General features: G+C 38.7%; 1 protein-coding gene across 5 annotated transcripts in view; it reads right to left on the reverse strand.

Moving 5' to 3' along the window:
- Positions 1-15,936, reverse strand: part of HMCN1 (hemicentin 1) — a 512,408-nt gene that overhangs the window by 266,254 nt on the left and 230,218 nt on the right. For 4 of the 5 annotated variants that reach the window (XM_043486094.1, XM_043486095.1, XM_043486092.1 and 1 more), the window contains exons 12-13: positions 3,770-3,911; positions 2,164-2,291 (exon numbers count right to left, since the gene is read on the reverse strand). In XM_043486094.1, coding sequence (XP_043342029.1) covers positions 2,164-2,291; positions 3,770-3,911 — 270 coding nt within the window. Of the gene's footprint in view, positions 1-2,163; positions 2,292-3,762; positions 3,912-15,936 lie in introns of all 5 variants that reach the window. The other variant, XM_043486097.1, reaches the window with a different exon arrangement.

The raw sequence follows: 15,936 nt of genomic DNA on the forward strand, positions 1-15,936 counted from the left end.
TTCTCTAAGGTTAAACTTTTTTTGGGTTCCTCCCTGTAGCTCAGATAGTAAAATATCTGCCCGCAATGCAGGAGACCTAGGTTCAATCCCTGGGTCAGGAAGGTCCCCTGGAAAAGGAAATGGCAACCCACTCCAGTATTCTTGCCTAGAGAATTCCACGGACAGAAGAGCTTGGGGAGCTACAGTCTATGGGATCAAAGAGAGCAGGACATGACTGAGTGACTAACACTTACTTACTTAAGGCTAAACTTCACACCTATCAAAGGCAGTCTCCCACTTTTGACTCTGTTTCCCCCTTTGATGTTAAATACAGACATTCTCTAAGTTTCTTTCCTTAGCTCTGTTTGATTCACCCCTTTGTCTAATGCTTCATTTTATGCACCCATTCTTTTAAATGAACTGAACATTTTAGGTCTTTCCAACTTCAACTGAGGTAGTTTTAAACAAAGTCAAGAGTTAACTTCTCAAAGATCATGTTACTACCTGGTTAGAAAACTTCAGTGATTGCATTTCATAATTTCCTAGTCTGGCTTTCGAAAATCACATTGGTGCATGGCTTCTTCTTGAATTTCACCCCTTCACACTTCCTGACTTGCCACAGGTATGGAGCTACAACTGTTTCAAAACATGCCCTACTCTCTCCCATTTTCCTACTTTTGCTAAAGTTGTTTCCTGCCTGACGCCCTTTGTCACAACTCTTTAAATCCTACTCATTCTTCCAGACTGAGCTTAAATCCTGTCTCCTTTGAGAAATGCTTGCAAATTCCCCATCTGGAATTATTAATCTTCCCTCTGCCAGCCTTCCACATTAGTGCTTATGTGTCTTCCTTATTATATTTCTTTATGTATATCTTTCATTATTCACACTCTTGAAAAAAGTAAGGGCCTCATAATGTACTTTTAAAAAAAAAAATTTATATTCCACAATCTCTAGCATAGCATTTTACATACTTAATAAGTTAAATAAATGGGTGGAAAAAAGAAAGAAAGAAAGAAAGAAATAGGTGGAATATTTTGGTTTCTTTGTGAATGAACCAAAATTCATTTCTGCAATGCAAATCCCACTCCCAACTGTCTGGTCTCTCTCCACATAGGTGTTCTGTGATTGATTTTCATTGTCATCTCCAAATTTAAGCCCATTTTCCCTTCAAAAACTTATTTACCACGTGCCTTTCTAATTTCTATAAATGAGACCGCTCTTCCCAGGCTTTTAGGTTGAGTGTTTGTGACATTTTTGTTACCTCCCTCCCTCATCTATACATACCATCTATAATTCTCAGTCTTTATTATGACTCTTTTATACTCCTTCCTCTCCACTACCAAGTTCACTACCTTACTATGAATTATGGTAAATAAAAATGAAAGAAAGTAAATTGCTAGTCACTAATTATTTACAATTTACAAACTGAGACTGAGTATGTAATGCCCATGTCCTTTCTTTAAGAAATGTCAAATTTAAAGAAATATTCTATTATATATTACCTATTATTAGAATATATGATTATGTGTTATAATAGATTATATTATATTATACATGTTAGAATGTATGATAGCCTACTATATTATGGGATATTATAGAATAGTTGTCATGATATTATTTATTATTATTATAAGAAAAATAAAATATTTATCTTCAATAAATATTTGAGTTTAGAGGGGAAAAACTGAAGATGAAAAGCAAAAATAATATCTAGATAAGTGACAGAAATGTTATAAATATTTAATAATAATATAAATGTTATAAACAATTTCATATATATGCATTTATGTATGAATATATAAATTCAAACATATATGGACGTAAGTGGAAAATGTAAAACAAAAGTTGAGGTAAACTAGGAAAAATATGGAATCTGTTGATTTGTAAGTAAAATATTACCAAGAACAGATCAACTACAGAAGGACAGAACTCTATGGACAATCAGGAACTCTTCTATAATCTGGAATCTTCCTTGATTTCTGTTGACTAATGAAGCAATTCATTCCCTGAACTTTTAACTTAAATTAGTTAAAATATTTGCTTTAATCAGTGTGTGAGACAAATAAAAAATTATACAACTGGATATGACTCATTCCTAATATTAATTTTTAAAAAAGCACTCTTACATTGCTTGATATGATATTCATTCTATTTGAACTGGCTTTTAAACTGATTATACTTGCCAATGTATCTGAGGGTAGAAGTCTGTTTATCCATTCCAGCTGAATTACTTGCCAGGCAACCATAGATCCCTGCATCTTTGGGAACTGCATTTTTGATAAGTAAGTTACCTTCTGAGGTCATTCTATACCTAAAGACAAAAAGAAAATAAAATTAAAAATAATAATAGGATCAAGGAACTATAGCAACTTCCTTCAAATATCTTCAAATACTTTAGAGTTATGCTTTTGGTGCTGATCGCAAAAATGATTAATAGCAACAGTATGTAAGAAGAAACATTGTAATAATAACAATATACACGTGTGTGTTAAGTTGGGTCAGTCGTGTCTGACTCTTTGCGACCCCATGGACTGTAGCCCAGCCAGGCTCCTCTCTCCATGGGATTCTCCAGGCAAGAATACTGGAGTGGGTTGCCATTTCCTTCCCCAGAATAATAACAACAATAGGTTCCACATATCTAATACTTGCCATGTGCCAAGGCTGATCTAGCAGCTTTACATTTATTCATGTTTTAAATGTTCCTAACAATCCAATGAGTTAAGACTACTATTCTGTCTGCTATACAGATGAGCAAAGAGGTTATACAACTTGCCCCAAGTCAGCATCAGTAAAGGGGAGAAGCGAAGTTTGCACCCAGGCAATCTTGCTCTGTATGAACTTCTAAGCTAAACAGTTGCTCAAAATGAAAACCTGAGAGATGCAATGCCTCACATCTCAAACGAGTCCCTGAAGAGACCAGGAATAGAATCTGGCTCACAGCTAAGCTCGTCTCCTCATGCCAAACCCAGAGTAATGGGAGCCTGATGGCTGGAAACTTCACTGTTTATGTCCCACGTGTTCAGTACTTTCTTTGAGCATGAGAGGTTTCATTTTCTTTTAAAAGCATCCAGCAGAATAACATACTACAATGAGAAATGCAGTATGAGTGGCAACGGTGAACATGAGTTATGAAGAAAGTCTGCACACACTTTAATTAGAGCTACTGTCCCATCCTTTGCTTCTGCCTCTCTCTTCTGTCAAATCCCAGGACCAAGCCTTTAGTGCATGGGTTAAATGCACATCAATTTACCCACAGAAAGTTTATTACCCCCATGTCAATTATTCATGGACTTCCCAGGTGGTGCTAGTGGTAAAGAACATGCCTGCCAATACAGGAATCATAAGAGATGTCGGTTCAATTCCTGGGTCAAGCGGATCCCCTGGAGGAAAGGCATGGCAAACCACTCCAGTATTCCTGCCTAAAGAATCCCATGGGCAGAGGATCCTGGCAGGCTACAATCCATAGGGTCACAGAGAGTCAGACACAACTGAAGTGACTTAGCACACAATTATTCATGGTAAATCAACTGTCACAGTGTTCTGTTTACAAAGCAAACTGAGGAAACACTCAGTTCCAGCTGTTGAATTCAACACTCAAGAACCTCAAACTCTAAACATCCATCATTTATTATTTCATAGACATTTCCTGGTCTATTGAGAAAATCTGAAGCTGTGGATTTGGGTCAAACCTCCTTTAACCCCAGAGATTTGGTCAGATTAGTTCTGACCAGAAATTTCATCAACTCCTCTTACTCAGTAAAAACAAAGAACATGATACAAACCCAGTACCTGTGTGAACCCATGATAAACATATCATTCAAGGTCCAGGCGATCTTTGGTTTGGGATAACCTGTTGCAGAACACATGATGGAGACCTCAGATCCACCTGTGAAGGACTGATTCTTGGGCATCACAGTGACTCTGGGTGGTTCTGCAGGTAAAAAGAAAACATAGAGGGTGAAATGCCAATGATGTCAGGAGATTCCTCTATTAACAAATTTGCAGACTTATCACTACCACACCTTTCTTTTGTAAATATTTATTTATTCTGCAATTCCAAGAGCTTGTTTATATACAGTAACAAAAGAGCTGCAGTTACTCAGCAGACATGCTCCCCAAGGCGGGCAAGGAATGCAGACCCTGTTTTCCAGCTTTCAGCAGCCCAAGTTGTATGAGACCAGGGTCTGCTCTCCTCACTTCCCCAGAGCCCCTCCTCTCCATGAAAGACTGATGCAGGCTGGGGCTGGGACCCCAAAGCTTGACTCTGTACCCCACAGACCTGGGGAGGACTGCAGAGGGCCTCATCTCCGGTCATTCATCCCAAGGTCGTGTAGGTCAGCCCAGCCCTGTCAGCCCACTGAACGGCAGGCCTGCTCCTATCCCAGATCTTGGAGGCATGAGGAAGGGCAAGGCCTTGCCTTCAGAGCTTGGCAAGCACCTGGCACACTCTCCTTTGAGGGCACAGCAGGACTCTGGATCTGAGGTCAATGACAGGAAGAGGCCTCCACTTTCCTGCCCCCTGAATGCAAGGAGAAGAGCAGCAGGATTATGACAGTGATACGAGGTCCTGGGGCGGGGGGTGGATTCCTCTGTCCATTCTCTAGCCAGGTGGTCCTCTTGGCCTGGCGGTAGGTGTCCATGACCTTGGCGACATCAGCCTCAGGAAGGTTGCTGGTAGGGGTGGCGTTCAGCACCTCCACCTTAATGGTTCCTGAGGCCAAGAGTTTCCTCTTGCGGTTGTAGGAGAAGGTGGGGTCCAACATGGAGGGGAGGGGCAAACGGACTTAGATCACCAGGTAGATGTCCCCTTTCTCAAAAGGCAGCAGGTCCCTACTGTCATCCTGAGTACAGGTGGAGCAGCACCCCACTTTGAGGTTCTCCCTAACCGCGCACTGGACCACGTGGGCCATCAGGTCCTGGAGCACTGCCGGATGATGACAGAAGCAATGTTCACATACTGAGGGATGGCGAAGTCATTCTGGCTCATACATGATCTGGCTTGAACTTTATGCTAGTGAGAACAGCCTGTCAATGGATTATCAAACACGCATTGTACATCTGCTTTAACCATTAAAGAATGTATTTAGAAAATCAAAATGGAGTAACTGTGGTTCAAGCGTTCAAAACGAAGACAGGTGGCCGCTGTGGATGTGGTTTCAGACAAGCTCCTGCATCACCAAGAACCTGAGTCTTCTGAACTGCATCAGACTCAAGGACACCAACAGCTGTTCTCAAAACATCTACTAGCGGTTGCCAGCTGCACCCTTATGGTCTCAAGGTCTCCCTTTGTAACTATGCAACCATCTCACTCCCCAAACAATCCTTGCTTAACAAACATCCTTACTTCTTGCCAGTTCCAATCCTAATTTTGACAAACAACTTATGCAACACTGTGGTTTTTGCCTATATAAGCCTCCCTCATTTTGTAGTCAGGCAGAACACAATTCAAGTGTTTCTTGCATCTGTGTCTCCAAGGAGACGGTCCTCAGTTTGACTTGAATAAAACTCTCTTCTTTTCCTATTATACAATGTTTACTGATTATCTGCATCAGCAATGAAGAGGCCCCAAGGTACATGGTCAGGCCCATGTGCCCTGTGAAGAGCAGCTCCTGCTTGGCAATACTTGGGAAGGTCCTCCTTGAGACCCACTATGCCCAGGATGCTCTAGCGGTTCGAAACAATGACACAGAAGTGGTCCGCCTCTGGCTTCTGGTGGCCCTTTATCTCAAAGTGAATGGGAATATATACTTGAATATATATATATATATATATGTATATATATATATATAATATACACTTGAATATATATATACACATATATATATACTTGAGTAAGTGTATCATATACACTTGAATACACACACACACAGAGACTTGAATATACATACTTGAAGGACTGGATGAATCACCTGGTAATGCTCACATTCCCTAGTACCTGGCCATGCTGAGCCAGCGGCAGGCAGGCGGCCATGGCCACAGTGATGACCGTGAAGCAGAGCAGGCAGCGTGAGGGTGATCCTGGCTTAGAACTCAGCCCATGCAGCGCGGCTCACAAGCAGCAACAGCAGTGGCAGCTGCAGCAGCGTGCAGTCAGCCACGGCAAGAGCTCCATGGCCAAGGCGGAGCTGGGACCACACATGTGTGGGGGTACCCTTGAAGCCTCGACGACACTGGACGACACTGGCTTCCCCTCCGGGCTCTGGCTGGAAAAGAGCTCTTAGGGTACTCTCCTTCAGGGATCTGGCCCCATCAGTGCAGGAGAAACACCAAAAGCAATGAAAGCATGACAGGTAAATTGATTTTGAGAGTAAAATGAATCTGATCCAAATATTTCAGTGTTTCCACTGGTTACCATGGGGCCCCGTGCTACTCTGTTCCAACTAGCTGACCACTGGCTTCCACCTATTTGTCTGGAACTTCAATATAAACCTGTTTTCAGGTAAGGTCTCCAGACAGAGCCTTTTGCCTCATCCTAAAGGAGATCAGTCCTAGGTGTTCATTGGAAGGACTGATGCTGAAGCTGAAACTCCAATACTTTGGCCACCTCACGTGAAGAGTTGACTCATTGGAAAAGATCCTGATGCTGGGAGGGATTGGGGGCAGGAGAAGAAGGGGACGACAGAGGATGAGATGGCTGGATGGCATCACTGACTCAATGGACATGGGTTTGGGTAAACTCCGGGAGTTTGTGATGGACAGGGAGGCCTGGTGGCTGTGATTCATGGGGTCGCAAGGAGTCAGACCTGACTGAGTGACAGAACTGAACTGAACTGATCTGATATAGAGAACATAGGTTGAGAACCAAACTTGCCCTGACAGTAGCCTGCTTTGTTTGAATTGTTCTTTCCCTTTTTAATAAATTTTTTATAAATTTTGCTGAGGTTGAGGCTATGTCTTTCATATTATTCCACATTCCAGTATACTCCACAATATTTAACATCCCTTTCACATTGTCCAGTGACTTGTAAATAACAGAGACCTAAAACCATTGAGGAAACACAGGTCATTCCTAAACTGTAACTTGGTTCTGGAAATTGTAAAGCCTGCAGCCAACCTCTCAAGATCCTGCTATATTGATTATCTGCCTCATGCCCATGGATTCACAACAGCTCAACTTAACAGAAAATATCCATTATTCAAAGTGCATATTATATTCTATAAGGGCATTATACTTCTGTGGCAGAAGTATAAGTGTATTATACTTATACAGTATAAATGCATTATACTTCTGTGGCAGAAAAAAAAACCTTTAAAAATAAAATGTTAAATCAGAAATGTATTATCTAAAAGGATACAAGAATTCTCTGGGGTAACTAGGATGCTGTTAAGGCTGGTCTAATCAATTACATGTTTTACATCTACACTACTTCAGAGTAATAATTAATCATCAACAAAAGTATCATCATAGAAATATTTAATGACTGCCTTACTCTTTAAAGCCTGCTTATTTTTTTTAATTTTACTGAAGTGTAATTGACTTACAATATTATATTAATTTCAGGTGTATAACATGATTATTTTTATAGTTAGGCACCACACACAATTGTTATATTACTAACTAAATTCCCTGTGCTATACATCATATCCCCATGACTTATTTATTTTATAATTGGTAGTTTAAATAATTTACTTTGTATAAATATGCCCCACTCAAAAAGATAAAAAATAAATTCATTTGCACAATGTCTGAAATAGATGTCATGGGTATTAGCAAAAATAAATTAATTCAATAATGTGCTTTATTGCACAATTATTATATTCCAGGCTCTGTGCTAACTTATAGTGATACACTGATGAGTCAAACAGGGTGTCAGTTTTCCACTTAACCAGGTTTTCACTACAAATGAATTTGAAGAATTCAGTTAATCAATTAGATCTGGATATATTTGTGGTGTATCTTCATAATAAGTTAGTCTGCAAATTGTGGGTTGGCTTCACCAAGACACGCTAGCCTGAGGAATTCCTATGCATTTGAAAGAGATACAAATGGTGCCACTGGGCAGCTACACCACAGAACAAACCTAATTAGTGCCTAATTGCTAGCGGCTTCTAATCACTCACTCCCCTTTTTTTCCTGTTTATATTTTTTTTTCAAATAATTTTGTCTTTGAAGTTAACGTTTAAGGGTTTTTCCGGCCAGCGGACTTGGTTGATAGCTAATACTATCCTATGGTTTCCTCTTAGTAAACAGAGGGCTAGAGAAATGTGTGAGGTCAAGGGCAGACTAGCCATAGCCAGTAAGTCCAAACTGTGATTCCATCTGGAGTCCATCAATTCTGAAATGCCGGAGTACTACACATGTTGTGGGAGAGCTGTGGACAATCTTCAGGGGAAGAAGTGGAAGAAAACGAACACTTGTTTCTCTTTGGAATTTTTTGAATACCCACATTTACTCCCACCTTCCCAAAATAAAAGGTTTCTCATATCTACCTCATTTTGACATAGGATTGCTGCAAAGATTCAGCAGCTCCTGGGATTTCTGGCTAAACACGATGCCTTCCAGTGGCCTCTGCCAGAACTGGCTTGGCATCCGTCCCAGCAAGAATCCCACTGGTAGGCTCTGTAGTTCAGATATCAAAGTGAAAATAAATGTCAGTTACCCAAACCAGGATGTAGTGAGCTAAGAGGTCATTTCTCCAATAAAGCCTGGATATAGGGTGCTGTTCAGGGTCATGAAGTAAGTCTGTGTGCAACATACAGATGGGATGACATCATCCCACAGAAGGTGAGAAATTTACCACTGCCCTGGAAAGAATATTTCTGCTGACAATAAGAAAATCAGAAAGAATATGAACAAACATAGGCACGCATAACTGCATTTTGACCAAATAACTGTTGAATAAAAACGATCAGAATGATCCAGCTTTTACTTGATCAGGCTAAATAAGGATGTACTCTATATCCAGGTTTTATTGGATAATAGCTCTCTACATCTTGGTTTGGGAAATTGACACTTATTTTCACTTTGATATCTGAACTACAGATTCAGATATTCAGATACCAGTGGGATTCCTGCTAGGAGAGATTGGCATCTCTCACCATAATTATTTCAACTGTCAGATTTTTTTTTTTTAATTCCTAGGGGAAAAAAACTCATCTTGTTTTAATAAGATAGTTCTCATGTAGTAAGAAGTTCAATTTCATCAAAGTCAAGAGTCTACTTTTAGGCTTTGAGGAGAAGTAATCCATTCTTAGTTGGTTTTCAACCTCATTTCAATACCACAGTCATTGCCATTATCATCACCACCACTACCGCCGGCCATTAGCACCATCGTCCTAAATAACAACTTACTGCTCATCAGCCAAAGTGGTGGGAACGTGGCACTCTGTCAGGTAACAAGGCATTAACTCATTCTTTATATTTTAACCACAAGAGAAATACGTCAGTTTTCATAATTCCCCACCCATGATTTTAAAATGTTAAACATAGATTAGGATACTAGGAATGAAAACTACTACTCAAAGACTTAGGTGTCTTAACATACTGTTACTGCTCAAGTTGGCAAAATGCATCTTATATAAGAGCATGAAAACAGCCACAGCTCCGACTACAAAGACCAAGGAAGATAAAATCTCAACAAACTCTTAAAGATCTCCAACATCATCTTAATACACAGGAGGCAAATTTCCTGTTATTGGTAATTGGGCCTGATTTGTTGATGTTATGCCTCTGACAGGAAATTATCAAAGACAACACTTAAAGCCTTTCTCTTCAAGGTGGTTTAATCAGACATTGGTAATGATTTGAATTACTTAAACAATAACATACCCTGGAGAAGGCATAGGCTACCCACTCCAGTATTCTGGCCTAGAGAATTCCATGGACTGTATAGTCCATGGGGCCGCAGAGTCAGGCACGAACTGAGCCACTTTCACGTTCACATTCGGATATTACTAAAAAAAAACAAACAAACCAATAACATATTTTTCACCACTGGTATATTTAGAGTACTTAGGAAAATCTGCTTTCATCCTTTCACAAAACAAATATTTACTGAGTACCTATTATGTTTCTGACACCTGGTGACCTCAAAGATCTCACAGAATATTGTACACAAAAGTGTATTATATACAATTAGGGACTAAATCTCTTTCTAGTAGTCAGTTCATTGAAATAGGAAGGAGGGCAGAAGTTACTGAGTACCTATGTGCCCAGTATTTAACTCCAGACCCAGCATTTGTTTTCCTCAATAACCCTGTGAAGTGTTATTGTCACTTTACAGGTTAAGAAAAAAAATAACTAAGACTCAAAATGGTTAAATAATCCATGGTGTCAAAGTCGAAACATGGTGTCTAGTCAAAGCTATGGTCTTTCCAGTAGTCATGCATGGATGTGAGAGTTGGACTATAAAGAAAGCTGAGCACCGAAGAATTGATGCTTTTGAACTGTGGTGTTGGTGAAGACTCTTCAAAGTCCCTTGGAGTGCAAGGAGATCAAACCAGTCCATCCTGAAGGAAATCAGTCCTGAATATTCATTGGGAAGGACTGATCCTGAAGCCGAAACTCCAATACTTAGACCACCTGATGCAAAGAACTGACTCATTGGAAAAGACCCTGATGCTGGGAGAGATTGAAGGCAGGAGGAGAAGGGGACGACAGAGGATGGGATGGTTGGATAGTATCACTGACTCAATGGACCTGAGTTTGAGCAAGCTCTGGGAGTTGGGAAGGACAGGGAAGCAGTTGATGGGGTCTCAAAGAGTCAGACACAACTGAGTGAATGAAATGAACTGAACTGAATCCACAGCATCCGATGTATACTTTAATGGAGATAATAAAGGTATCTTAACTCATAGGGTTACTGTGGAATTAATATATTGAATACATGAAAAGTGAAAGTGTTTGTTGCTCAGTCATGTCCAACTCTTTGCAACCCCATGGACTGAAGCCCGCCAGACTCCTCTGTCCATGGAATTCTTCAGGCAAGAAAACTGATGTGGGTAGCCATTCTCTTCTCCAGGGGATCTTCCCAACCTAGGAATCGAACCCAGGTCTTCTGCATTGCAGGCAGATTCTTTACAATCTGAGCCACAGGGGAAGTCCGTTGAATACATAAAACACTTTAAGAATTCCTGACACATAATAGGTTCTCTGTAATTTTTGCTATTATTTATATTCCATTATATGGCAAAGTATGACAAAGAATGATAGAATAAGTACCACAGTATTTAAAATATGTATGTACAAATGTATTATCCAGACATTTACACATGAAACTTGATCACAATTCTTAGATTTGCATATAGTATTCAGTTACACATCCCAGTAATAGATAATACTTATCATATGTTACTTGATTCCTCTGAAATTTGAGATGCTTCCAGATATTCAAAATATATTAGAAATTTCAATAAAAATAGACAAATTTAGTTTTACTGATGAAAAAAGACTAATACCTATGCCACCTGGCACATGCTAAAAAAGAGCTATGATGATGTAATGAGCATATGGTTCTGATAATATCAATTTCAATCTTAGTGAAGTAATTCTGGTCATTAGGGACTTACTTCATCAATCAGCTTGAGAAATATTTCCTTTTTTATTGCAAAATTCTCTCCAGTGACATGGTCTAATTAGTGACAGATATTTGCCCTTTCTTGACACCACAGAAGACGAATACTTCTCATGTTTATACAGACAGAGGAGGAGGGAAGGAGGCTTTGTCTGGCCCTCTGAGCTCCATGTGGCAGCACGTGATTGTGGAGGAAACGGCAGCTCTACAGTGTCTGTGCAAAAATTTCACCAGGATGCCTATGTTCAGCTTCAACAATCTTCCTCACAAAGGAGCAATCAATGGAGCCAACAGAAGATTTTTTTCTCTTTCCAGATAAACAGGAAGAGAGTCTGTTTTTGTTTTTTGTTTTACTTTTTAGGCCACGCTGTGCAGTATGTGGCATCTTATTTCCCCAACCAGGGATCGATCCCACACCTCTTGCATTGGAAGTGTGGAGTCTTAACCACTGGACCACCAGGGCAGTCCCTAGTCTGTTTTAAACAAAATTTAAAACCCATTACATATAAATAAATACCACTCCACTTTTTCTAATTTTTATTCCCAACCCTGACAAGTAAAAAGCATTTGGAAATTTAGTGGCCACTATGTGGCCTTAGAAGTGATCAATTGTTTTAGCCTATCATAAAATTTGGCAAAACTCACAAGATAGAATTATTAAATTAGGGTGAACCAGATTAAACAATACCTTAATGATAACATCTCTATAAATTTTTTCACCAGATCATTATCAGATTTTGTTAGAAAATACGGTTTTATAAGCAGTCACATGCTGGCATGTGCTGTAACAGGAAAAGTACCTATATAATGAAATCTAAAATTGGTGATGTGATTCAAATAATCCATTGAAGTTAATATGGAAACAAGAAAGATAAAGTTGATGAACTCAATCTTCCTAAGAGTCTGCTATTGTTATTCTGAAGTCCATTCAGCAATTAAGGAGTATACATCTATTGGGTACAATTGTGTTTTTCTCTCTGTATAAGGCATTATGATTTTTTTTTTAAAGGGCAGTAAGTATTTCATAGTGCATATAATATGATTAGGGGAAAACAAATAAAATTTCATGATACATGAAATTTATCATGACTAAGTGCAGAATTGCGTGGCAAAAAAGTAAATAAAAGTTCTACAGAATACCAGTTAAAAAGAGATTAACAATATTCAGAAAGAAGGGCTTAGTATTTCATTATAAGTAGGATATAGGTGAACTCCAGGAGGTGGTAAGGGACAGGGAAGCCTGGCATGCTGCAGTCCATGGGGTCGCGAAGAGTCAGATATGACTTGGCGACTGAACCACAATAAGAACAACAGGATATAGGTAGGGAGCATTAAAGTCAAACAGCTCTGGGAGCTAAGTCATAGAACTAGAAGGAAAATGATGTAATTTGGAGGCAGTCAGGACATGCCTGTGACTCAAGCATGAGAAGTGGAATTGAGGAAAACCACATAGTGGTGGAAAGTAACTGGGCAGGGGCTAGAGTTGAGTGTATGTGTGTGTCTGTGTGCACTCAGCTCTGTGTGTGTGTGTGTGTGCGCGCGCGCGCGCGCATGCTAAACTATGTCCAACTCTTTGTGACATCCCTATGCACTGTAGCCCACCAGATGCACCAAGGAAACAGGAATTCACTGAAGGTACGATGAACATGGAGCGTGACAGAAAACATTCAGTGACCATAAAAACTCAGTTCTAGGGACTTCCCTGGTGGTTTGGCGGTTAAGACTTCACTTCCTGATGAGTGAGGAAGTGAGGGTTCGATCCCTGGTTTGGGGAGCTAAGATCCCATGTCTTGCAGCCAAAAATCCAGAACATAAAAACAACAGAAGCCAATATTGCAACAAATTCAACAGACTTAAAAAAATTGAAAAAAACAAAACTTCAGTTCTGGAAACTTGAAGACAGGATAAGAGTAGTACCTATCTATCTTTTTGAGAAATTCTATACAACGAAAAATTCAAATCTCATATACAAACACCAAAAATTATCTGCCTGATACTACTCTGACATGAAATATAGCAGCATCAGTAATATTTTATGGATAAAAGAATTAATCTAATAGATTATCTATTTGGCATCAATAATTAGAGGTGAACCCTCAAAAGCAAGTTCAAGTATTCAGCTATCCATATTAAGGAAATGTGAATAAAAGAAAAGGCACATGAATATCTAATTCTTTTAGGGTAAATAGTTTTCATATATTGAAATGAAACATTTTTAGTTTTTTCTTCACCATACATGATTTTATGTGAATAAAGGGTGAAGATAAAATACTCAAAGTATTATTAAAAGAAAGTTAGCTTGTGGAAGACTCCGGAGTGTAAACTTTATTCCAAGGTAATTAGGAAACCACCAAAAGGGTTTGAATAGATGGACATTTAAATTAATATTTAGGGGAAATTCACCTGATGGTACTATGGAGTATAGTGGGGCAACAAAATCAGAAGAAAGGAAGTCCATTAAAAGAGAATTTTTATGGATTTAGTTTAGGCATGTGCATCACAAGGAGGATAAGGATGATGCCAGTGGAGATAACAAAAAAGGGAGTGATATGAGGGGCAGTGAAGAACTGAACTAACCATGCATAGGGTAAGTGAGAGGCACATTGGTAGAAAAATATCATTACATCTGGGATAATTCCATTTGAACTTGAAACTTCCCATTAGATCATTCACACAGATCCCTATTAGCATTGCCAATCACCCACTGATTCCATCATCAGGCTGTAGAAAATGTGTCCTATATAGATGTCCATAAATAAAAAAGGCATGGGAAATTCAATGTTAAAAACTGATGCATTGTGTTTGTGTGGCCTGGGGAAAAGCGGAGTGAGGAGGGGGACAGAGAGAGAGAGAGGCATGATTCCTGAAAATAGATCTCAAGCACCCTACTTCCTGGTCTAGAGCTTTCCTTACCCCCCAAAGCAAATTAGATTAACAGAATCAACCATGAAAGGATTTTTACCTCAATAACTTTTCATGTTCAAAAGAAATAGGATTGTAAAGTTTTAGAAGCTTTTACTTCCCTCCTCCAAAAGGATTTAAGCCCCAGATGAATCTAACAGAACTACGGATTATCAATTGTTTAAATAGGCATAAAAATTATGTTCTTAAAAAAAAAAAAAAAGTATTTCAAGGCTGTAAATTGATCTCTGGGATGTAAGATTACCAAACTTCTAAATGTTCCTAACGATAACTTTACGTCATGAGGAATTAAGACTGATGAGAAGAAAGATACTCCATTAACTAATTTTTAGTATTGTTTCTTTTCTTACTTGAGGTCTCACAAGAAAAGCTAAGTAAAGATCCTCATTTTAGAGATAATTAAAACCTACATTCAGTCCAACCACTTAATTGACTTGCATTTCTGAACACACAATAAAACTGTTTTACAACTGTTCCCCAATATATTTTTCTTTGTGAATAATATATTCCCTTAAAATATTGGCATGACTTAACATTAAGCCATGCTACATGAGAAGTTGGAAAATAATTAGTATTTAATTACAGAACTTCACTTCCATGGAGTCCTGCAGCCTGAAATGTATTTTACAGAATCTATGATCCTTCTAAAAATCGGTATTTACTACAGAAAAGACTAGCTTCAAAAGATTTTTCATAATGACTCTCACTGAGCGTACTGAGAACTGTAGTTAATAGCTGTGTCCTATTCTAAAAGATGCATATCTACTGATAAAGCTCATTTATTTGGAACATATTGATATTGTTTGAAAATGTATTATTATTTCAGTTTCTGAGGAGGAAGATAACTCTAGCTAGTTTTAGTAGTAACTAATTTTAAAATGTGAAGTTTGCATAATGAAACTAACACAGTGTCACTAAGAATGATTTATAATATATGCTTGTTCACTTAACTTTTCCTCAATCTTCAATGAGTAGACATGGCAATGGAATATACTAAGATTTTTATGTTTTTTCAGGACTACTAGTCAGCTTGCATAAGTGGCCAGGGATTCTTTTCAAAAAGAAAAGGATGAAAATTTAAAACTAACCAGCCAAACAAACAAAACAGAGATAATTACCTGGGCAAAGAGTCAAGAGTACTGAAATTCCAAAGATATGGAGTCAAATGCAACATTTTCAAATGAAATCTCATCAATGGAAACATGAAGGCCTGGCTAGAACTTTTCCAAAATGGTACAATTATTGCTGAATGGCAGTGACTCAAACGAATTATGATAGTGGTTATTCTACATGGCAGTAGCAACAAGTTTCCTAAAATTTCTGCTCTTTCTATATCGGCCTTTTTTCTCCAGAAAAACTAGAGCTGTATCCACTACCTACAAGCCGATTTAAATTCAAATTTAAAAATTCTAAAGCTCAATCAAATTTCACAAACAAGCTCCTTACGTGTACTAGCCATAGTTCAAGTATTCAACTGCCACATACAGCTGGTAGTTATGATGTGGGACAGCACAGATACAC

Source organism: Cervus canadensis, chromosome 13, assembly GCF_019320065.1.
Source record: "Cervus canadensis isolate Bull #8, Minnesota chromosome 13, ASM1932006v1, whole genome shotgun sequence".
NCBI lineage: Eukaryota > Metazoa > Chordata > Mammalia > Artiodactyla > Cervidae > Cervus > Cervus canadensis.